The 23619-nt window shown below is 34.6% G+C and overlaps 1 protein-coding gene across 8 annotated transcripts in view; it reads right to left on the minus strand.

The window, feature by feature from the left end:
• The window catches only part of PPP3CB (protein phosphatase 3 catalytic subunit beta), a 46013-nt gene that overhangs the window by 5665 nt on the left and 16729 nt on the right, over positions 1-23619 (minus strand). Inside the window, exons 6-15 of one of the 8 annotated variants that reach the window (XM_063163743.1) lie at positions 18699-18838; positions 18523-18600; positions 18329-18423; positions 16713-16838; positions 14663-14740; positions 13170-13196; positions 10118-10202; positions 9151-9248; positions 3677-3706; positions 348-2033 (exon numbers count right to left, since the gene is read on the minus strand). In XM_063163743.1, coding sequence (XP_063019813.1) covers positions 1855-2033; positions 3677-3706; positions 9151-9248; positions 10118-10202; positions 13170-13196; positions 14663-14740; positions 16713-16838; positions 18329-18423; positions 18523-18600; positions 18699-18838 — 936 coding nt within the window. In that variant the 3' untranslated portion in view covers positions 348-1854. Of the gene's footprint in view, positions 1-347; positions 2034-3676; positions 3707-5326; positions 5353-9150; positions 9249-10117; positions 10203-13169; positions 13197-14662; positions 14741-16712; positions 16839-18328; positions 18424-18522; positions 18601-18698; positions 18839-23619 lie in introns of those variants that run through there. The other 7 variants (XM_063163748.1, XM_063163747.1, XM_063163746.1 and 4 more) reach the window with 7 other exon arrangements.

Consider the following 23619-nt stretch of genomic DNA (forward strand, 5'->3'; position numbering starts at 1 on the left):
TTCAGCAGTCAAATGTTTAATTCAAATCAACATATGAAACACAGCTATGCATAAGAGTCTTTTCTAGAGTCTGCTAACCCTGTTCTGACAAGCCTGTACAAACCAAAAATGGATGTCTGGTTTACCTCACACAAAATATTCCTGAGCGAGAACTCAAAAGCAAAAAATAGCAGCAGGAATAAAATTTAAATTACATAGTGAGTGTTTACATTCAACTAGTTTTCTGCAAGCTAAATCTGACCTTTTATGCTATTTTTTTGAATGGCTTAAATATTGACGGCTATTTCTAAAAAATTTGCAAGGCCAGATTAGACCTATGTATGCCAAATAAAACCAATACACAGTGATAGGAGCCGCAGCCCATGCACAAAATTTATTGTGTGCTACCGTTTATAAAATACTTGAATAGTTCAGAACATGCATAAAATTTCCAACTTAGGGGTATGTACAGATTGTAGTTTATGGCAAAGAAAAAAAAAAAAGAGATGAACTCTAGTGACATAAGTTTCAAGTCGTGTTCCAGGGGATGAGAAGGACATGTAGCAAATGTCAAAATATATACCAAAGTACACTGGCAATCAGTACAGTCCATTATTTGTGAACAAATTAGCACAGGGCTTCAATTTTTATTTTAACCAAGCAGTCCTGTAGATACCAAAATACATGCAGTCTCAAGTTTACACTTTCACTAATGCCTTAGCAGTTGAACATAGCAATTGCTTACGCGCCGCTTTGCTTAAACAAAAAATATGTCCGATACAGGTTCAGTTTCCTTTACAGATTTAAAAATAATAAAAAAGCTTGCAGCTATTCAGCCCAGTGATTGTTAGCTATTTATGCAACCGTAATACTCACAATAAACTAAAAGTACCTATAACATCTAGGTAACCTATAGATGTACATCATAGGTCTATATATTAAATATTTGCAAAATGAAAACATGCATACACAAAATACAATGCCAAGCTTTACAGACTTGATATGAATCAAAATTTACTTAAACAATGTACAAAGTTCAATTAAAAGTACCTTAAAATTAACACTTCCATACTTTTCTTACTTTTAAAATTAGTATATATATTTTTTTTTAAATTCAAGGTGGGGAAAAGTCTTGAAAAAGCTGGGCAAAAAAGTTTCTAAATTAAATATTTTTTTTAATTTGTGTTCAAGTAATAAACATTCCTACATAGAAATCTTCTGATAAGCTGTAACTAAAAAATACAGTGAATACAATATAGAATTAGCAACATCTAAAGGAGTAAACCTGAGGTCAGCATTTTACAGAAGGACCAACTGAAATGTTTTGGCATTTTTTTCTGTTAGTTGAAATACAGTTTTTGCAGCCTCAGATATTTTAAGACCATTCTAATCTATAATTTTAAAGACATATCATGAAACCAATGTCCATTAATAAATAGTTAGCTCTTAGGGTTGTATTTGGAAGTCTGATTTAAACAAACGAACGAACAAACTACCTCTACTGAAAGAAAAATCCCATTTGTAAACTGAAAAGTGTTGACAACGTAAGCGTAAGATGCTAGCCTAGGTGTGCTTTAGTGAGAACAGTCCGATCCTTCCCCCAGATCTCTTCCCAAGCTGCAGCAGCCAGTGATGGATGTTTGTGTGAAAGGGTGAGGCACACGCTCGTGGGAGGTTGGGTCGCGGTGTAAGAGAGGGGCTGTTGTCTCAAAAGCATGATGGTCTGTCTTCAGTGGGATCAAGTCAGATGGTTTTCCACCTCATGTAAGTAGTCACTTCAAGTGATCCCCCTATTTAATTTGTTGTCACATCAAAAAGCAATAATCTAGGAATTCTCAGGCAGGACATGTGTGAGTAAACCAGAAGCTTATGTGGTCACTGTGCATTGTTGTTGCCAGTTCCATTGTTTCCATTGGCATTTGCTGTGTTTACAGTATTAATACCATCTTGTTGAAGAGCATCTTTTCTTGGTGGCATTCTCTCATTGATCCTATCCAAACCTTTTGCTTCTTCAAAACTGCAGATTCTATGTTGCGGAGAGAATCCTCGTATTGCTTAACAAAATGCAAATTTGATATGTCAGTAATGGAAAAATAAGATGAAAGCATATACTTTTTCTAACAAATGATGTTTAAAAAAAGATTAAAAATCAGCCAAAGAAACTTATGGCCCTGCAACTGTATTGCTAAAAGATTCTCTAACCTGCTTTCCTGAAATGTTCACAGCAATCATTGTTTCAGTTCATTACAAAAAGAACAAAGTATGGCAAATATTCTGCAAGCAGGAATCAAGGGGTTTAAGCCCACTTGATTGCTTCTGCGTGTCCCTGGTGGGGCCAGCTACCACTGCTGTGCTTTTGCTGCTCAGCTCATTGGGCTAATCTTAACATCCCCCTTCTCTGCAGGGCAATGTCAGTAAGATCTAAGCAGCACAGCAAGTGCAGTGGAGGCAAAGCAGCAAAGGGTTACAAAAGTAGTGGCAGATTTACATCCTGCACACACACCAATGGCCTGATCCTGCAGTTTTCATGCAGGCAAAACTGCAGGATGTGGTTCACACTGTGCTAATCATGTGGATGATGGAAATGGACACAACCACAATCACCAAGTTAGCACTGTGGTTCAACAATGGTATCATTTAAATACACATGTATTTAAAGTATAGAAAATAGGTATTATTTTGCTGCTGATTATTTTGATGAATGAGGTCTGTAGTTGAATTTACACCTGAAAATGGCTGACCACATAAGACTGAAGTCTTTGGGATGAAATAATTCTTTGGAGATTTAAGTACAGCTTTTCACTCACAACAACAGGACCTCCTGCAGGTGTGTGTGAGAACAGAATATGGCACTTGTTTATATTTTTGGAGATCTGACTTCCTTAATTAAAAAAACAAAGAATACAGTCATTAAATGGTGCTTTGCAACTAAATCTGAGAAACCCCAAAGGTAGCTCTCTCTCTCAATGGCTATGCTGTTTGTCATTCATTTCACTGAATTCTGAGCAAGAAGAAACTAAAGTCTCTCTGAAAAGAAACAATCTGAAGTTGAATACTCTGAACCAAATAATTTGATGGCATTTCCCTCAATACCAATAATAGAGGATGTATACACAACTCATTTAGCACAGAAGCACTAACAATCCATCGAATTTAATGTCTCATAAATACTAGAAATAATTTTGAACAGTAAATTATATTCAAAATCTATAGAAAAAAAGTTGTATGTCTTGCACTACCAGATATCACAGAAAGTTTAAAAATATGTTCAAAGCCATTAAATATATTTTATGAGAAGGCATGCATAAACAACCCTCCTTCCACATATAACATCCCTCCCCACAATCAAACAAAACCTTCAGTTGAATGCAGAAAAAAAACCCACTAAACACTTCTATTTTTAAGAACTTCGAGACAACATCACATATCACAACATGCTATTGTACAAAAACCTACAGTATATTCTGTAAAAATAAAAACAAAGGAGACCAAAACCCCCCAAGAACTTCCCTAAAATATTAAAAATAATCATTATCCTAAAGCCAGAAATGAATGTTACATGTAAAATAGATGAATCAATGCAGTTGATTCATCTCTGCTTGTGCAAGTTGAAAATAAAACACACCCACACAGAGTACTTTTGAATTCCCTCCCAGACACCACAGATCTCTGCCAAGGGCAAAGACTCTGATCATACCTTTTTCAGCCTCAATTGCCTCTACAGTGGCTGTACAGAAGTGAGCAGATGCATGCAAAATGAATGAGAAAGATGAAGAGTGTAATATCGCACAGCAGAAAAGGCAATGATCAATTTAATATAGTATGCTACGCCAGATTCGATTACAATTAGTTAAAATTACAATTAAGTTTTTGGGGGATTGCTTTTAAGTCTAAGTGAAACTTTTCCTAAATTTTAACTAACAGAGTTATCAACTAAAAGTTTGTCTAAGTAACACTAATTGAACTGATGTTATTAACTATACATTTCTGTAACTTTTGGTTGTGATTTTTGTTTTGATTTTTTTTTAAGACAGCAACAGAAAACTTCAACAGATGTTAAAATTGTGGTATGGTTTAAAAAAATACTAAAAATCTATTTGAGACTATTTCTGAAGATTAAAATGCATTAGTGAGCTTCATTACATTACCAGGAGTGACACTATAAAAATAACACTACCAGCATTTGAATAACAATAAAAAATTACTTTTCTCTTTATCTTTAGCTCCCTGAAGCTTAACTAGTACTTCAATTTCTCACAATACTTTAAGCTAAAATGGGCATCTCTGAGAATTAAATAATGAAATTTAAGCCAAGGAAGACAGATCTAGAAAGTTATTAAAATCTGCATATTTAAAAAGTAAATTGTTTAGCTGAATCAATGACAAAGTCTACAGCAGGAAGAGGTCTGGATTTAACATAGTTTTAGTGGGTGAATTAATGTAAATATGAAGAACATCTAGCACACTAGCTGTTTTTCTAACTAAATAACTATGACAACTGCTTTGATTTCTTATGTAAGATCTTTCCTCATAATTTTAGCTTTAGATGGCAAAGCTTTAACATAAGGTTATTATTATTACAACCTGAACGGTAGCTAAGTCAATCATGGTAACAACTTTTTACCTCCTCCTCCATTTGCCATGCCTCTAATACCATAATTTCAGAAATATTAACAAAAAATAGCTTACATAGTGGTAAACCTACTTGTGTAGTGCTTCATACATACTGTTAACAACAAAAATCATGGCAGAGTATTCAAGCAAGTGCTGGGGAAAATAGCTCTATAAGAAAATAGGGCATTAGATGAGAATAGAATTCTTTAAAGATATTTATTACTTCTCATTTCCTATCCAACAAGACCAATCACCTACACTGTGCCTACACTATCTTATATATGAATTGCCTACGCTATGTTTTAAGCTCACTGTTGCATAAGGTTCTAATTTTCACTGAGATAGTCTAAAAAAATTGGATACTTGCATTATGTAAGTATCCAATAAATACTATTTTATTTCATAAAACAATATTAAATACTGAAGGAAAATGCAGCATTTTGAATTTCAAATACTGCACTTTCCATGGAACAAAAAATGAAAAAAATGTTAAAACAGTTCTGCACTCAAATCTACAGAGACAAGGGCAATTCCAGAATTAAATCAAAAAGCCACTTGAATGGATGCTTATTTATTTTTACTTTAAGGGAAAGAAAGTTTCTCTATTTCTAAAAATAAATTAAGAGTTGTTTTAGAAAGTCACCAAATACATATATGCAAACTATAATCAATTTGCCATACAAATATAAAACTATGTAAAGAAAACACCTCTTTCCACCATTTTCTGTTACCTGTGGAGTCTTTGTTTTCAATCTTTTCCTGAAAAGATCATGAATACTGATTTATCTCTGCAAATTATGTTGCTTGGTCATAAATACAAATTTCAAAATTTACTCCTAGTTCACACTACTTGTAGTACTACTATTCCAAAAAGACCTTGGAATATTCATCACAGTTAGGAAGAAGATCATTTTCAACTTGACATAAAAGAGCAAACTGACTGGAAAATACAAGCACTTAAAAAACCTGTAGAGACTCAATTTGGAAAATAATTTTGTTGGATTCTCTTTTGCAGGTATATCTAATTAAAACTTTATACTTTGTAGACTTCGATAAACCTCAAATAAATACTGGACCATATGAACAGATAATTCTGAAGTCTTTGCTCTGAAAATTCTCAATAGAAAGCTCATTTCAAGCAACAGGTTTCAATGGCATTTCTATCCTTAATTTCAGCTCTCCTCTTGTTTTACTTAATGGATATATCTGACAGAAAATCCTTACCAATTTGCAACCTAAACACAAAAAACTATCTTGACTGCTTCCTGACTAACAGCAGGGGCAGCAGTTCAACTGATATCCACGGAAGTACTTACAATTATTAATTTAGATTTCTGTTTAGTATGTTGCTGAATAAAGCTCTAGGTGTTTTGTCAGTTTTTAGCAGATGTTAGTTCAGTTTGGAAGCTAATTTTATTGAATTCAATTCACAAAATAAGTCACTAGGAAAAGTTATTTTAAAGAGCAGTACTTAATATTATCTTTATTATTTCAGCTACTATAATGCAAGCAACAAAAACAATAAAAAAACAAGTTTACATTAAAAAAAAAAATTAGAAATATACAAAGACCATGGTTTCCCAAAGTCTGTTTTTAAATTAATACATTAAAGCTATCAAAAAGTAAGTTATGATTCATTTAAAAAAATATATCTATATTCATGAAAAAAGAAATCATACATTGACATCTCCCATAGGATGTAGGCTTGCATTTTTTTCCAGAATTACACTTTTGAACTGAGCTGTCTTTGTTTAAGCCCTTTGCTGCACTCTGCATTTGCCATTCCCCCCATGGCTGCTCTGTGCTGCAGTGAGGATCTGTCCTGGTGCTGCCTGGAGGGATGGGAAAGCCACCAGGCAAAAACACCAGGCAAAAACACCAGGCAGAAGCAACAGGCACTGCTGCTCCGAGCAGGAGGAGGAGGAGAATGGCCAGCAGGTCACAAACACAGCAGCTGGGCTCAACAAAGTCCTGACAGAACAGTGGCAGCTGCTAAGACCTACTATGGAAAATGTTACTGACATTAAGAACTGTAATAGGTAGATATGCAAAAACTGCATGTGTGTGTATATCTATTTGCCCTGATAAAATTATTTCAGCCAGCTCTCTAGAGAAATGTAAATATACACTCCAATTTCTTATAACTTTCAAAGCTGCTTATTGATTTAACAGCAACTGATGAGCCATTGAAAAATGAGCATCTGTAAGACTGAAACCAGGAAAACCTGGGACACACTGGTCAATTCTGTATATCTTTAGGCCAACAAAAGAACAGAATAAAAAAATTACTTCAATTATTACTATGTTCTTTTATTTTTGCAAGCCTACGCTAGTTTAAGTTATTGATAATATACTGACCAACAAAGTATAAAATACTTCAAGGAGTAATTAAATATTTGTAGTAAGAAATATACACTATACTATCAGTGACTGTATTTTTGTCAAGAATATAAATTCTCTGATACTACAATGATTTAGAAAATGGTCAGTTAGTGAAGTTTTGTTTTATTTTATTTTTGGTTTACTGCTACCTTTGCAATTAACCATTAATCCTAATTTGAAAACTACTTTCTTAAGACTGAAACAGTAACATGCCTATCACTAAAAAGAAGTTATTTCAGTTTAAGAACTAATTTATTTTGAACAATCAACATGACTAAAACAAATGAGGAATATTAATGTAGTGCATCAGAGAATACTGCCATCAAAAGTTCTAGTCAAGAGAAAACCACACCCACAGAAATCCAGTATGGATTTTGCACACTTTCCAAATGTCCCACATTTTCAGTCGTGGTGGAAAGTCATATGCTTTATGAAAAAAAATTTTCAAGTCAGTTTGATCCTCTCTGGTATTTGTAATGCAACATGGATAAAAATTTGTTAAATGAGTGAGAGGAATGCAGACTCATTTTTAAGCATAATAAAATTTCTTATTAAACAATGAAAATTAAAGCTAGAACATATGCTTTTGGAATAGTTGAATGGATTAGGAAACATACACCATTTCTTGTTATAGACATTCACAAAACAATCACATACATACACTGGACATATAAACTTACTTGTAGACATTATATGTCCACTGAAAAATGATTTAAAATGTGACATTTGTGTTTCAAAGCTATTAAAAACCAGCTTTGATAGTTTAATAGAAAATGTAGTGAAAGGCTTTTAAAAAACTACATAGCAAATATAAGGAATTCAAATAAACAGTCTAAATCATGAAATGAGAAAAGCAGCTACTCTTGTAAAGTAGATTGTGTAAAAAGTGGTATTCACATATCACAATCTTTCAATAGTTATAAAATTTAGTGTTCCCACACTAAAGTTTTATACTTTGTAGTAAAGCCCGAAGGTGGCCAATAAAAAGTCTTTGAATATATTAAGAGTGCTGCTGATATGAAGTCCAGTTTCAGACTGGTGTTTTTTAGTTATTCACCACAGTGAGCAGAAAACATGGACTTCATTCCTTTAATACACTTGCAAGCTCATAGCATCCTCCCTAATTCTAGTTAATCATTATGGGCCTTGTGAAAAATATGATCCAATGATTCAACAAACTAAAAAAAGAATGAAAACCTTTTACAAAATATTCAATGAGCCAGATTACAGGTATATTTTGTATAGAGTTCTTTTTATTTTCATGCAAAAAAATATATGCACACTTAATAACACCCTTTTATTTTGATTTATTTACAAGTTTTAAATTCCCTTTATTCTCAACTGATTTTATAACAAATGATTGAATATTTTTCAAGTACATTGTTGTTGAAAATGCACAGACAGTGTGCAGCAGCAAATGCAGCAAACCTCAAAAACAAGGTGCTACAACATTGCTTCTACATCAAGAGACAGACAAGTGTCTGGGATAGTGGTTTAATTTTAACACTTATACAGACATACATCTATACCTAGAGAGAGACAGACAGATCTAAGAAAGCAGCTACATCTGCAGAGGAAGGAAACAGCATGTTACAAGGACAATTCAGGGAGGTCAATTATACATAGAACATTTGACAAACAACATAGAGAACAAACTTTGGCATTAATTACCAGGGTACAAAACATAGCACATTCCAATCTGTCAATGGAGTGTAATATGGAACTATGCAGTCTGTAGCTGTTTGTTAATATTAATATCAACAAGTATTTGACATTGTCAATGAAAATACTAACACAGCTATAATAAAACCATTTTAATGGAGAGCACACAAGTAATGATGCAAAATTACACTGCCATTTTTTATCTGTAATGACTAAATGCCTCAATACGAGATCTATAAGGTCACCCCACGTGAAAAATTGTAAACTAAGGAAGCTCAGAGTCTGAAAAACATAGCTTGACACTGCTGAACTAGTTGGCTTTTAGTTTTATACCCTGGTTAAGTATCCATTTCACATTGCCTGATTAACACATAACACTATGCTTGTATCAGCCGCTAAGACAAGAACTGAAAAGCATAAGAAATTCCCTGCATGCATTATGTGTGGTGTTAGCAAAAGAGTGAGATGTGCCCCAGTCCATCTGAGGCACAGCAAGTTGCATAACATCATTACCACTTTGCAGGGTCTGTCGTCCTCCAGCCAACACTCCACTAGGTAACATTCCAGTGGGAGTCAAACCCTTGAGTGTCAGCACACTTTCACTCTCCTCCCTGGGTGAAAAAAACAGTTACAAAACCTTAAATATCTGCACATGAAAACTTGCATTAAAGTAAAATAATGGATGGAGAAAGGGACAGCCCAGTTTTGCTGTGTTTTAGGCATGTCAAGACTGAATGCAAATAAAATTTCCAACAATTTAAAAGGTGAAAATAATTCTATTCCATACCACTCTTTCCTCTGCCTAGGAGTTATAAATGCTGGCTACTTCTGAACCAAATTCTGAGCAGTTACTCCCATGCAGGTTCATTAGCTTTGAAATGAGCACGGAATGCTTCATGAGGTACAGAATATGCCTCACTACCATAAAACAATCCCCAATTTTGTCTGAAATGTCTCTACTTTGGAAAATAAGAACTTTAAAAAATTACCCCTATTTGAGCAATTATGTTCTGTAGAAAAACAGACATTTTGGGTAAATAGGATGATGAAATCTCGACATTTAAAGAAGATGGATATTTTTTTAAATAGGTGAAAAGAAACAAACCAAAACTGAAAACAAAACCCCTCTACTCCTCAAGTTTGTGGTATGTCAGAAATTTTCAGTCAGTCCTGACCTCCTTCATTATACACTTCATTTCAGTCTCTCTATCTGGTATTGCCTTTCCAAGACTCTTAGTTACAGCTCGACAAACATGTACACTAAAGATCATGTTCTGTAATTTCTTGCAACATGTCTCAAAAATAACTCAAAAATATTCTTCAAGCAAAAATTCCATCAACAGGGTGTTCCAACATGCCAAACAAGATTCTGATGCACAGTGATCTCCCTGAAAAATCTTTGGCATTCATTATCCTGAAACAGAGATGTTTACCTTGCATATGTAATAGGGGTTAAGGAATGCAGAAATCATGCAAGTACCTGAGAACAGAGAAGACTCTTGCCATCTTGCCAATTGCACGAATTTTATTTCTGATTATTTCCTTCCTTGCGGCAGCTGTACCTACTTTCAATAGAAGAAGAAAAAAGTCTCAAGCTCATGATTCTTTAGAAGGTCATTGTTTTAAAGTGCATCAAATTTAACAACTGTTTAAGTTCAGTACTCTTCACAGGAGGTCAAAAAGTTATCAAATTAGAGCTTCAGAATGCCAGCAAAACCACCATCACCTCTGTGTCCACAAAATACACACAAAAAAGTTTAGATTGTTCACAATGATTTTCTAAACCTAGTAAGCACCAGAACTACCAGCACTACAGTGTAGTAACTATATTCACTCATTTACCTAAATTTTACACTTTAAATTCTTAGTACTGACATGTACTAAGAATGTGTATGTGTATATATCAACACGTAGGCAAGCAGCCCAATATAGAAGCCAAAGAGATACTAAAGCCACAAAAATTAAAGATTTTCTAATTGTTACACAGCTGTTCAAGAGAAAACAGTGGTTTCTTTGTGTTTATGTCAGCTACCCAAAACACAACTCCATGAGAACCCCTCAGAAAATAAACAAGCAAAAAATTGCAGTGGTACCTTTCTTACCACTTAAGTCTGTGTTCTACATCATCTTCGGTTTGTATCATTTGCAGAAATTACAAATATCAAAGATCTGGAGTAAATACTGCATATTCCACAGGGCAGAGTGATACCACTTATGACAGACAAAAGTGAAGACAAAACTCTTAAAGGAGGCTTGTGATTAGGAAGGAGAGCCACCTTTGCCTGCCTTGACATGAAAACAGAAACACCTTTCTCCAACACCCTTCTCCTTTCTCTGGTTTGTTTCAATGTATAAAAGTCATCCTTCCCCTCATCTTACTATCCCTTCGCCAACTCCTCAATTTTATTAAAACAGCAGAGGCAGATGAGGAGATATCAAAACCAAAATCCTTACTTCTCTTCAGCCACTGGAGAAGGAGAGCATTAATCACATCAAGGTAACAGTAACTCAGTCATACTGTGAATTGAACCACAGGGGACCAAGAGTGAACAAGCTCAGACAGGTCTGTCAGGTATTCCAGAACTCCATGTACAATGTTGTTCAGGCTTCAGAGAAAGGCATACAGTAAGAAGTTGCCAACTAAACTGTAAGAATGTAGAAGAAAGGACCAAAGAAGCGGGCAGAGGAAGAGCCACACGTCCAAAATTGTCTTACTTGCACTCAAAAAGGGAGCTGAGCTGTGGAAGAAGCTGTTTTCCATCCCTGCTCACTAGCACGGGGCTTCCCCATGAGGGCACAGACGCTCAGGCACAACAGTCACACTTCTCAGACCACAGCTCAAGGACACAAGGCCTTCTGTGGCACAAGAAGGGTAGACTTTCCACCCTCAACACCAAACCAAATAAAAGACAAAAGATAAAGCATGTAAGGGCAAAGAACAACAACAAAACCATACAAGACAGAAAAGGTGTAATGACAAAGAAAAAATGGGGGCAAGAGACAGCTTTTGTAAGAACACAATGACAGAATATTGGGGTATGACAAATACCTGCCAGTCCACATAAACAAAGCAAAAAAGCCAGGAACTGCTGAGTAAAAATTTTTTTTAGACAAAGTTACAATTTTAACAGACATAAAACTAAAAAACTGGCAAAACAGGTGGCTCAGGAAAAACTTGAAATAGGATAGTATGAAACATTCAATTTTTACTGAAAAAAAATTCCTTGAAATCTTAACTTTTAATTTTTAAAGTTGTAGAAATTTTTGCTTTCTCTCATTGAACACTACTGAATAGCTACTTGAGAATCCAGAATGAGGAGACTCTTTTAGAGTTTGAGAAGCTCAGGGCTAAGGGGGACATCAAACATTTCTCTTTAAGTTCCTCAATTTTCCTTCTACCTACACCAATCTGCAGGCTTCACTGTTGCCAAGCTGTAATGTGCCAAATGGAAAGACTTCAGCCAGTGCTAGTCTCTGTGCTCTAAAATGAGAAAGGTTGCATTGGAGTGTTTGGTTTGTTTGAGAGGGTTTTGTTTGTTTGTTGGGATTTTTCATTTTTGTTTTTTTTTTTAACATGATTTCTCATTGCCCTGGCCCTCTAGAAGCAACACAGCCAAGGCAAAAAGCCAAAGGCATCACTCCAGGCTGCAGCACTGCACTAATGTGGCCACTTAATCCTGGTTACTTAGAGAATGGCATCTGCTTGCAGAAGAATGTCTTGATTACACCCTAAATTATAGGAGAGATGACAAAGAACTTCCCCATTTCCCATTCCCAAGGCCTGCATAAGAAACAAATTCTGAAATGCTGACATGTTATGCCCTAGACATAACTTCTGGAAACATGTCTATAATCTAATGCATTCCAAAGTGTTAGAAATATTCTCTGGAACCAAAAATTTCACACAGAGAGAAAAAATATTATTAGGCAAGTAGTAGCCAGAAGAATATCTCTGCACAAAACTATCTGTCCTGTGATTTCTGAAAAACAAGTGACAGACCATGAATTTAAGTTGGTAACTAGGCTTCTTTTTACAATTTGCATCTGGCCAGCTTCAAAATTCACAGAGAATTAAAAAGTACTTTTTTTTTGACATCTCAGTTAAGAAGACAAAATGTACCACACAAACCAGATTTTGGAACATTTTATAAACACATTCCATGCACAACCTTAAAAAACAGCTCATGAGGAAAGTATTAAAGAGCAAGACAGACAACTGAAAGCTCCCTACACATGCAGGACCAAAGATAAAATTTTAGAAGTAGATAAAAGAATGAAATTCTACAAAAAAAAAAAAAAGGAATGAAAAAAGAAGGAAAAAAAAATTCATGCACAGAAAGACAGATGTCTTGAAGTATGACTTCTCATCACAAAATACACAAGTTTTTATAAAATTCCCATTAAAATGGTTAATAATCATAAAATATTACAAAATAACTCTCAATAGAAAGGTTATTTTCTCATTAATACTTTAGACTGTCAGGTTCTGTGGAGTCATATTTCAAAACATTCCTACTCTGTCTGGTCTGTACCTTTTTTATTGCCATATATGAGTCGCTCTTCAGATGGAGAGTCCAGAAAAAAAGGAAGTGAACGATGGAGAAAAAGGTGAGTGAGACAAAAAAAAAATATATATTTAACTTGGCAGTGGTAATAAAGAAGGAATGGAGAAGAAATATGAAAAAAAAAATGGAAAATTGCAACACTTGAAAACGCATTCATCAAACAAGAAGTGCAATTGTTGAGAATATTTAAAATTTGACGAATAACAAGTGAATGCTTGAAAGTCAACAGTTAAAAAAAAATCCAACCACATAGAAAGATAAAGCATAGACAGTACCTAGGTGGCATAAGAGATGCATCAAGCAAAGAAATTGTTAAAGGAGACAGAATAAAAAATAATTCAAATTAAGAAACTACAGACAGGGCATATGCAATCAACTGACAACTGCAGCTACTCTGGCAAACATAAATCCTAATGCCTCAGAATACCACCACACCCTGCTTGGTGCAACTGCTTTATGCTCAGTTTAGGAGATTTACTTGCATAAAAACCAGGAATTGACTGTTGGTAGGATCACTTTTGACACTTCTTCCACGTTTTCACATTTTTGGCAATCATCTAAATAGCAGCAAAGTTGAAGTGGCTCAGAACCAATGCACTCCAATGGGAAACACACAGCTGCTTAGCACAACACTATTCTGCTATTGAATTTGAACACAGTAATGCTAAGAAGGGGCTTGTGTCTCTAATGTCTTTACAAATAATCCTTTCCTGTTCCTCAAAGGCTGCTGAAAGTTTCCTTCCTCCTCCCCCATCAACAACAATTCACCAGATCAGTTCTGTTATTGGATGAAATGAAGCAAGTCTGAAAAACGTTTAGGTGTGACATTAAGTACTTCTGTAAAAAGCTCAACAAAACTAAGTCTAGGTCTTCATGTGAATGCTGCTTCCTAATCATCATGCTACAAACCTCTCTTAACAACCTACTGTATCACAGTTTAAGAGACAAAAAGATGTTGTAATTCATTACACGAATACACATAATAAAATGTACATAAACAAGTTGTCCTTTGAACTCAAATGCAGATTTAACCTTGCATTTCAGACTTTATTTATAGTACTTTGCCATAAAAATAGTGTCTGATGTTCTCCAACATCAACTGTTATTAAAGGGCAATAATTAAGAAATTCAGTGTATTATAATACATCTAGTCTAAATAGTAGCAAAGTAAGTTAGTATGTTTCAAATTTCAAGTGCCAAGACATTTGGTGAATTTCCCACTAAAAGTTTATTTTATATTGTAATCACATATGAGGATTTGCAAAGGTTGCTATTACTGCTTCTCGATCACAAACACAAACCCAATTCCCTTCTCTGCCCCACCAAAAGCATTGTTTTCCACAGAAAAATTTGAAGGCAATTTTTTTCAAATGCCAGGCAATATTACACCAGTCTGAGTTAACTATTGTTTATAAGTTATTACAATTAGGAAGATTTACATATCTTAAAGTAAACCCTACCGTCAAATTGATCTTCTCCCTCTGTCATCAGCTCATCGTCAGAGCAAATGCTCAAAACATTCACCAACATTTCTGTTACTGTATAGGAAAAAATAAATGTTAATACATTCTGTGTAGAATTTAAAATATTTCCATGTACACAAGATACTGCTAGTCACCAGCAACTCTAGTGAATGAACTTCTCACACCACAGCCATCGCTCAGTAACCTCATTTCAAAATAATTCTTGATGTGAGCTGCCACAGAATTTAAAAAGCTCAGAAAAATAAGAAGCTATCAATTATACAATTAAACATTAAACAATCAAACAGCATGAACATTCCTCTCTTACAAGGAGTTCTTTTAGATAAGACTTTTCTTGTAAATTAGTAGCTTTATGTTAAAAGTCAAGTACTTGAACTAGTTTTTATGCAAACTTTACCTAAATATGAAAAATTTTGACTGCTCAAATTCAGGCTTGAATTGAAAAAGCTATTCTATTCCTGACAACAGCAGGCATGTAGCAGAAATACTCAAGCAGAAAAATATTAGAATATAAATATGGGAAATATAAATATTGAAAACATATTTATATAAATATCTATTTGTATTTTCAAACTCCCCTTAAATATATTAACATAGTGGACACAAGTTTTTTGAGATGAGTTTGTGTATTTTTTTCCCTCCATGAACATTCTTATTCTGCCATTCAATCTTTCTGATGTATATCAAACTTTCTTAAAATATTCAAACCTTCCTCTACATGGAGTATTCAGAAACCTATCCCAAAGGCAGTAGGTTAAAAACTTTGTAAATTGCTGCCTTCATTTCTCCAAGACTAATTCATACAACCCCAGTGTTATCTGCTATGGTTGTATTCTTCATTCTTGGGAAAGAGTTACTTGCTACTGTAAAAAAACCCCAAATTATTATGATTTTGATCTGATCAATGCAGACCAGACAATGTTGACATTAAATCCTTCACCAGAGTGGAAACATGCATTTGTCCAAAGGCAAGGCTACCTGAGGGCCATGACTCCAGCAGTCTGAAGCACTGAGCAGGGCAATGAAACACTCACTGTTAAATAAGCTGCTGGATGTCATTACCAGCAATGCAACAAAAGCCAAATACACAGTAGCAACCCTTTGCTGTTGAAAACATTATCTACTGCATCATCAGGCAAGAGAGATACAAACCAAATCTTCTTTCAAATGTCAGGTCCCTTCATTTAAACATTTTTAAAAAATTGTCAAGTTTGTAAACCACAGTAAGAAGTGTCCAAAGTATTTGTATGTAACTGTTCACTAAAGACAACATAAGCAAATCTAGACTCTTAGGTTTTTATGTCCTTAAATACATAACTGCAGGAAACCTAAAATTTAGTTAGATTTATTTTATTTAAATTAAATTTAAACTAAATTAAAAAGAAACTTTCAAAGAAATCTAAAGAGCTCTCCAGATCTGTCTTTATGAAAAGAGCAGTTTCTGTCATAGAAGGATTTTAAACAGACCCAAATAGCCTCTAACCTCATTGCTTGCCAACTGAGGACTACTTGGGGCCCCAGTGTCCTAGATTCAGAGTTATCATCTCTAGAGGGAAAAGAAAAAAAAAAAGGAGGATCTGTGCTAAATTATCTTTTTTACAAGAAAAAATTATAACTGCAAAACTTATCTTCAGTGAAGGTCAATCTGTTATATCCATATAGGAAAGTTAACATTTTACACAAACATCTCAATAGAAATTTATACCTATAACTACACAGGACTAACAATGCATATAACTTAGCATTCTGTACAATATGAACAATTTAAACATTAACTTCAATGCAGTTCAAAGGTGCTACTTAACAATGAAGATGTACACCCCCAATGGAAATTATGATTTCTGTTAACATCTTAGCTATATTAGATGCAGTTATAACTACCTTGACTTAAACAAGTAAAAAAAAACAAGACAAAAATAATGCAATTCATCTTTCATTGGTAAATATATTTTAAAAAACAAAAATTCTCCCAACATTAATCTGGCAGAAATTAAGAGATATTAGTTGATGCATAACATCTACTAACCTTTCTCTCCAACAAATGGCAAAGACCATGTGAAAACGTCCATAAAATTTGGTAGCCAGTATGGATGAGGAGAACAATTGAACTGACGAATATTCATCACATTGTTTTCATATTTTAATACAGCAGCTAAAATGAAATTCAAATATTTTGAAAAGAATGTTTAAAACTTTTGAGTACCACAAATGTAAAGTCACAGGCTTGTCTTAGCTCTATTTATATTTTACACTAAATAATCCCAAAGGTATTCCATTCTCTTTCTTTCACAGTATTTACAGCCAGGTAACCAATGGAGCACTTTGGATTTTTACTGTGTATGTTTCACTCTAAGGTACTGTTACATGTCAATACAGGTCTATACTGTCCTATTTTAGGTCTAAAATCAACAAAGATTTTTAAAAGTCTTGAAAAGCTATAATTTCAGTAACTTTAATAAAACTAATTCAGAACAGCAGTACATTCAGTATATGCAAATTCAGGTTTTATTCTTCATATGTGTCTTCCCATGCTATAAGACTGGAGTAAAACCACAGACATCTTGAAGATGAGGGAAAAGAGAAAGCATAAAGAAAAAAGACAGAAAACCAGAAGCATTCTAAAGCTAAGCAAGTAGTTGACCACATTTTTCTATACTTACACTTGCATCAGACTGGGAATAGCTCAAGTGAAAAAGGGTTCTATGAATACAGTATCCATAGAGATAGTGAAAAAACTTAAAAAGCCAGCTGAAGATATTTTTACTTCCCCTTTACTTTGCAATCAGTGAAAGTAACAACAGCTCATCTTTTCCTGTGTACAGTTATGCACTCTACAGAAGTGGTATGGGCTGGGGGTGGTTCTTTATAGGTGGGTGGAAGAAAATGCAATGTATGTAATAGAAAAAAGGTGTTGGTTTCAAAGGAACACTATTGGAACATTTGGAGATCATTCATTCATCACATACTTGAAATGCCTTACTTTAATATCATACTTGAATTTCAGCAAGCTTTATTTTTAAATTCTGTTGTTGAACTTTATTCTCATCAATGAACAACATTAATTCACAGCTAAGCTCTTCTCTGTAATTCTGACATGCAAATCTTTCTCCACACTATTAAACACACTTCTCCTATTCAACTCCATCTTAGCAGAGGATGGACAAAAATGGATTTCTTGTTCTATACTTCCATCTTAATATTTTCAATGGTGATCAGAATTTTGATCACTACTTGCTCTTCTTTGATTTCCCATATATGGCCATTATGGGAATTACAATCAAAATTAAGATGCTCAGATGCCACAATCCACAATGCAAGCCACCTTCCTTGCCCACTAAAGACAATGAGAGGAGTGAATACTCATAGCACAGGGAAACCCTGCCTGACTGGGTAACACCAGCAGATTTAATCACAAGTACTAAATAGCAACAACTTTCACAAAGGAAACCTCTGACCACACTTATGCTTCAAGGTACTCCTCTTACAGGAGGTTGTCATTTTTGGCTCTTCTTTATAACTTTCATTAATAGATTTTTTTTTGTCCTTTAGTTTCTTAATTGGCAAAAAGCAGTTGATATTAGATTATCTACTTAGACAATTTTATTTTATTATAACATACAATTACTAATAACAAGTTCTTACCTTTATTATTGTAGACATCCAGGTAATTAGGTGCTGAAAAAATTGTTATTAAAGATGGGAACCCTGTAGTTTGACTTTTCCTGTACATTCTATAACTGTAAAACCAAACAAATTATATTACATCTTACAGCAAATAAGCAATTAATTTTTATTTTACATTGCAACCATTTCCTTGAAAGATACCAAGTACTCACCCTGCATCTTGTGCTTCATGTGCTCTAATGATTGACAACAAATTATTATTTTGCAAAAATTCACAAACTGCTGGATAGCTGTGAAATGAAAACAATTATGAGTAAAAGATATCCTCATAAAATATTCAGGAAGAGTCAGTACTAAAACACCCAACTAGATCACAGTATACTCTCACCTATAAAAGTAGGAGCATCCTCTGACTGTGTTATGACTGAAATGCTCTGGTGAATTTTCATTTCCAAAATCTTCAGAAGGATCTGACCACAACAAGTCACACATTGGTCCAAAAGCTGGAGGCTCTTTGAATCTATCTAACTGTTTAGAAAAAAAAAGGCAGAAGCACAAATACTCTTTAAATATTAAATTATTAAGTTTTACACATTTGTTAACCTACATATCCATCAATACCAAACATTTTTAGAATAAATCCCAACCATATCAAAGAGAAGTAGTTTCTGTATAGTTTTTCCTCTCCTCCTCATGAAATAAGGCACAGGCATGCCAAAAGAACCAAACCTGTTAAGAGCAATAAGATTTATTAGTTGTAAAAAGAAGGGAGATAACTTCCAGACTGATGGATATGTGTAATACAAGATCAAGATACAGACAAGGAACAAAATGGTCCTTTTTCATGCACATGCCACATCTACCAATCTGGAGATACTACCAGGAATAGAAAAGAGGAACAGTACAGAAAACAGGAATTATAAAAGAAAAGCATGAATAATTAGCACCAACTAGAAGAGACTAAATATGTATTACAAAAAGACCCTAAAAATCCAAACCAACAAAAGGAAAATATAAACCACCCTGAAACACCCATCTCCATAATGGATCATTTAACAATGTAATGAAGATGCAACTGGCCCAGCTGGCTAAGGCTTTTTCATACAAGCTTTATTTTTCAGCTCTATCCCTGATGTAATGGGCCATAGAATTTTGGCAGATTTTCTCTTGGTTTCTTTCTTGCTGCTTCCTTATTGATTTTCACTTGAAACACCTATTTTAGCAGCTTGCAAATTTCCTAGTAACCACAGTCAAAAGGGGCAGAAGTTAAGGAGCAAAGTGCATTTGTTAACATAAAAGGAAAATGCCCTGCTTAATTAAGTGATAGGCAATCAATCTCTGATGTCCCAGAAATGAGAGTTGGTATCCCAGGTTCAATGTAAAGTTTATTTGGTCTTTATGTAGCTGGAGTTTGTTCACAAGATGATTTTATCCAAGAAATGTAGGAACGGTTCTTTGATGGACAGTGCATTTATCTCACTCCACTTCCCATACCAAAGAAGATGACTTTGATGGTACTAGAGAACACTTAACTCTTCAGGACAGGCTCGAAGGGAGGTTTGGTGAGCACCTGGTGAATTTGACTCTAACGGTCCATAGGAATCCATTCAAATATGGAACCAGCAGTAGTGCCAAGCTCTCTCATGCCCTGGAAAATCAGAGCTCCCGAGGCTGCCACCTGTAACATAAGTGGAGAGGTCCAGATCTTTACAAATTCCTGCCAGATAATGGTAAGGCAGGTATTAACTGAAGTTGTTGTTGGAATTTATTCAATATTAAAATCCTGTGGTTTAACATTTCCCACACTGGATGATAAACCTGGTATGGAGTATTTCTTCCAGATTGAAGAAGTCAGTCCATCAACTTCTGCAAGTACCTGAATTTCTGTAGATTAAACCATCAAGTTTCTAAACCTCCAGCAATAAATATGGGTCCAGAAGCTAAGAGAGGCATTCACACAAGGAAGTTTCAACTGTTTGCTGATTGATGTTTCCTGCAATACAGAAGGCTGAAAGTCTAGAAAATATTTCTAAGATTTTTTCTTTAGTCTTCAGGGATCTTCCTTACGACTTTGGCCAAATCAATAGAGATATTATAAATAAAAAGTTCTGGCTGCCTGCAATTAACACACCTCTCTCCAAAAACAATTTCTCATAGCATTGGAACAATAATGCAGCTATTTCCTGAAGTAAGGTGAGTTTGTAAAAAATAAATATACTTACACACACTATACATATAGTACATATACTTACTTACATAGACACCAAATCAGTTTCTTCTTCACTAGAAAATCTACTAACTGGCACAGTTCTCAGGATAGCTCAAAATTTAAGGAAATGTCTCTTCATGCTACTCAACCCAGACTACATGTATCAAATCAGAATAATCAATTTAAGGGCTTCTCTACTAGTGGCACAGCAAGTAAGTTAAAGGACACGAGTAAATTCAAAACACCTGTTACTGATTTCACTATTTCTGAATGTACTCTGGCTATAGCAAAACAGAATCTCAGTACAAACTGGCATAACATTTTTCTAAATATGATTAAGGTAAATGAGAAAGACAATTTTCCAGAATAAGAATCAATACACCTGGTGTTGAAACTGAACTAGGTAGTGTATTTTCTATATACTGTAAAACATTTAAATCTGTATTATTTTCAAGGTACTACGCAGTCAGGACAACTAGCGTGACATGCGTTATACCTCCACATGGATGTTTCAATTCAGAAGCACCAAAACCTGAGAGGCAGATTAAGGTACAGCAAATTAAAACAACTTGGCTTTTGAGGCAAAAGACCTTCACAGAAGTTTCACACACAGACACCAGTTTTAATTAATCTGTCCTAATTTTCTTGAGAACTTTCACCTAATAAAGCCTACAGAACAATGTGAAGAGCAGTGAAAAGTGGAAGCCATCTTACACATTACTGAAAAAAAGGAAATTTCAGCAGGGCACAGAAAAGAAGCAAGGTATTACAAAGACAGATTCCCATTTGTGGTGCCATATATTTCAAGGCAATTTGATCAAGTCTTAGTATCACCAAAAGCTAAAGAAAAGAGTGAGCATCTGCTGTAAATGAGGGGAAAAAAAATTGTCTCTCTTTTTTAGACTCCCCATAATCTTACCTGGATACTTCCTTCTTTCTAAAATGCTAGGTTTGAAAAATGACAATTCCTGGCGTTTTGTTTCAGTAGAAGTCTCGGCAGTGTAAATGAAATCAACTAAACATCATCTCTAAGCTGATGGACATGTGTCTGAAAGAGACACTCTTTACCAAGACAACCAGAACATTCATGGAATTGATGTTCAGAAAATAAAAATCAGATTACCACAAGTTTGACAAACTTCCATTTTGGCAGAAACACAAAGCACCTAGCATAACCTTTCTGGTTAGGATTCATTGTCATGCCTAGTATGAAAGAAGTCCTCTTCTGGAAGTAAGTTTATGACAGCAAAAATAATAGTTTAAATTGTGTAGTTTATTCACCTTCCTACATATCAATACTGATTAAAGACTTCATCCAGAAGAAACTGCACCTGGCATAGAATTTTTTAGTTCTTAGGTGATTCCTGCACTATTTATAGAGCTGTGATTTCCCTTTTATGCCAGATAATTATGTCCTTGCAGCTAAGACCTCTCCTTAGTAAGAACTTCTGCTAATAAACCCGAAGGCTGGAAATATTATACAATTGTCTTGATTGCTTACAGAAGTAGCTTCACACACCACACTTGTACCCCAAGTATACAATTTTTTCCTAGATATAAAGTGAGCATTTCACATCACCCATTTAATTTAAATACATTTAAAATATCAGTGCATGCCAAGCTCTAATGCAGCTACTGAAGCCACTGCCAATCCATGACTAGCACCTTTTTCAGGTTACCAGATGATTCTTTAAAAACGAAGAAGGCCCAAGGAACAGTTCTACTAACACTGCCTTACATTCATAAATGTGTCTTTCACCAGAACAAAATATAATGCAGATTTTCATATATGCATATAAACATTTCAGCCTAATTTAGCCTAGAACATTATAGAAGCACATCTGAAAGTACAGGCCAAGACAAGAGAACTACCTTTTAGCTAAATTTACTTGATACAGTGAAACCTGATCAGCTACAAGACTGAGACCAGCAGAAAAATGAATCACAATCCTGTTATGCCAGTGGCTTTCCAAAATGTTTTTCCAGAATGTTTTCTATATTACTTTCCAGAAAGCCTTGACCATGCTTCTTTCCATCTGTACAGAGAGAAGTGCTAAGGCTTTGTGAGAATGGCACTGTTTAGTCTCTTTGCTTTCTTACTTCCCTTTCTCTGCACAATGCATTTGGATTTCTGTACACGTCAGTATTTGCTCTGACAATGCAATGTGCCTTAGTACATATTCCCACTTACACCACTGATTGAGTAAATACACTTCCTCTCTGTTTCTGCCATTTTCTTCTCCTCTCACATCACTCTGCTTGGTAGTGTAACATCTGTAAGTGAAATAAACTGACATTTGAGGCTCTGAAATGGTCCAATGATTACAAAAAATCCCTAATGAATGAATACAGTGAATTCAAAAATGAGATTCAACTCGATGGCCTATAAATTTGAGAAAAGGGACAGGTAAAAAAGAAAAACAAAGCACAAATAAAGGAGAAAATGCTAAGAAAATGAGAAATGTAATAATTGAAGATAAAAAGACAAAATAGGCTGCAATATATACTTTTATATACTATAAAAGTAATTTAAGAGCATGCTTTTACTTTCTCTCTGACATTTAGATCATTTTACAAACAGGTTCCCATGTACCTTCTTCCATATGTGGATAAACTACGTTTTTTCTTCCATCCTTACCTATAATCCCAAGGCTTTCTTAGAACCACCCACACATATTTTAAGCTGAAATCATCTGCATGTTAGCTGTTCCTAATCATAACAGGAATGGTTTTGAGTTCCAAGTGCAGCAGTCAAGATGTCAGCTAAGTTAACTTAAAGAAGCTTAAAAGGAGTAGGCAAAAATGAAGGCAATGGAAAAATTCATTTTGATTGAAAATTCCCATCTGATACAATCTCCACCTGACAAGCTATCCACGCAAGTAAAACCACATCATTAGAAACAGATACCTCATGTTATCACAATCTTCTGCTCTTTAAATTGCACACCATGATTTAGTGCTTCCATTGTGTAATATTTAAAAAAATTTTAAATTCTTCTTATTAATATACTCAGTACATTCACCACAGGGAGAAGTACTCCTCAACTGTTACTCAAATGCCTACCAAATTTGCCATTTTAAATAGTAATCTAAATTTCTA

This window comes from Melospiza melodia, chromosome 9 (genome assembly GCF_035770615.1).
Source record: "Melospiza melodia melodia isolate bMelMel2 chromosome 9, bMelMel2.pri, whole genome shotgun sequence".
Taxonomy (NCBI): domain Eukaryota; kingdom Metazoa; phylum Chordata; class Aves; order Passeriformes; family Passerellidae; genus Melospiza; species Melospiza melodia.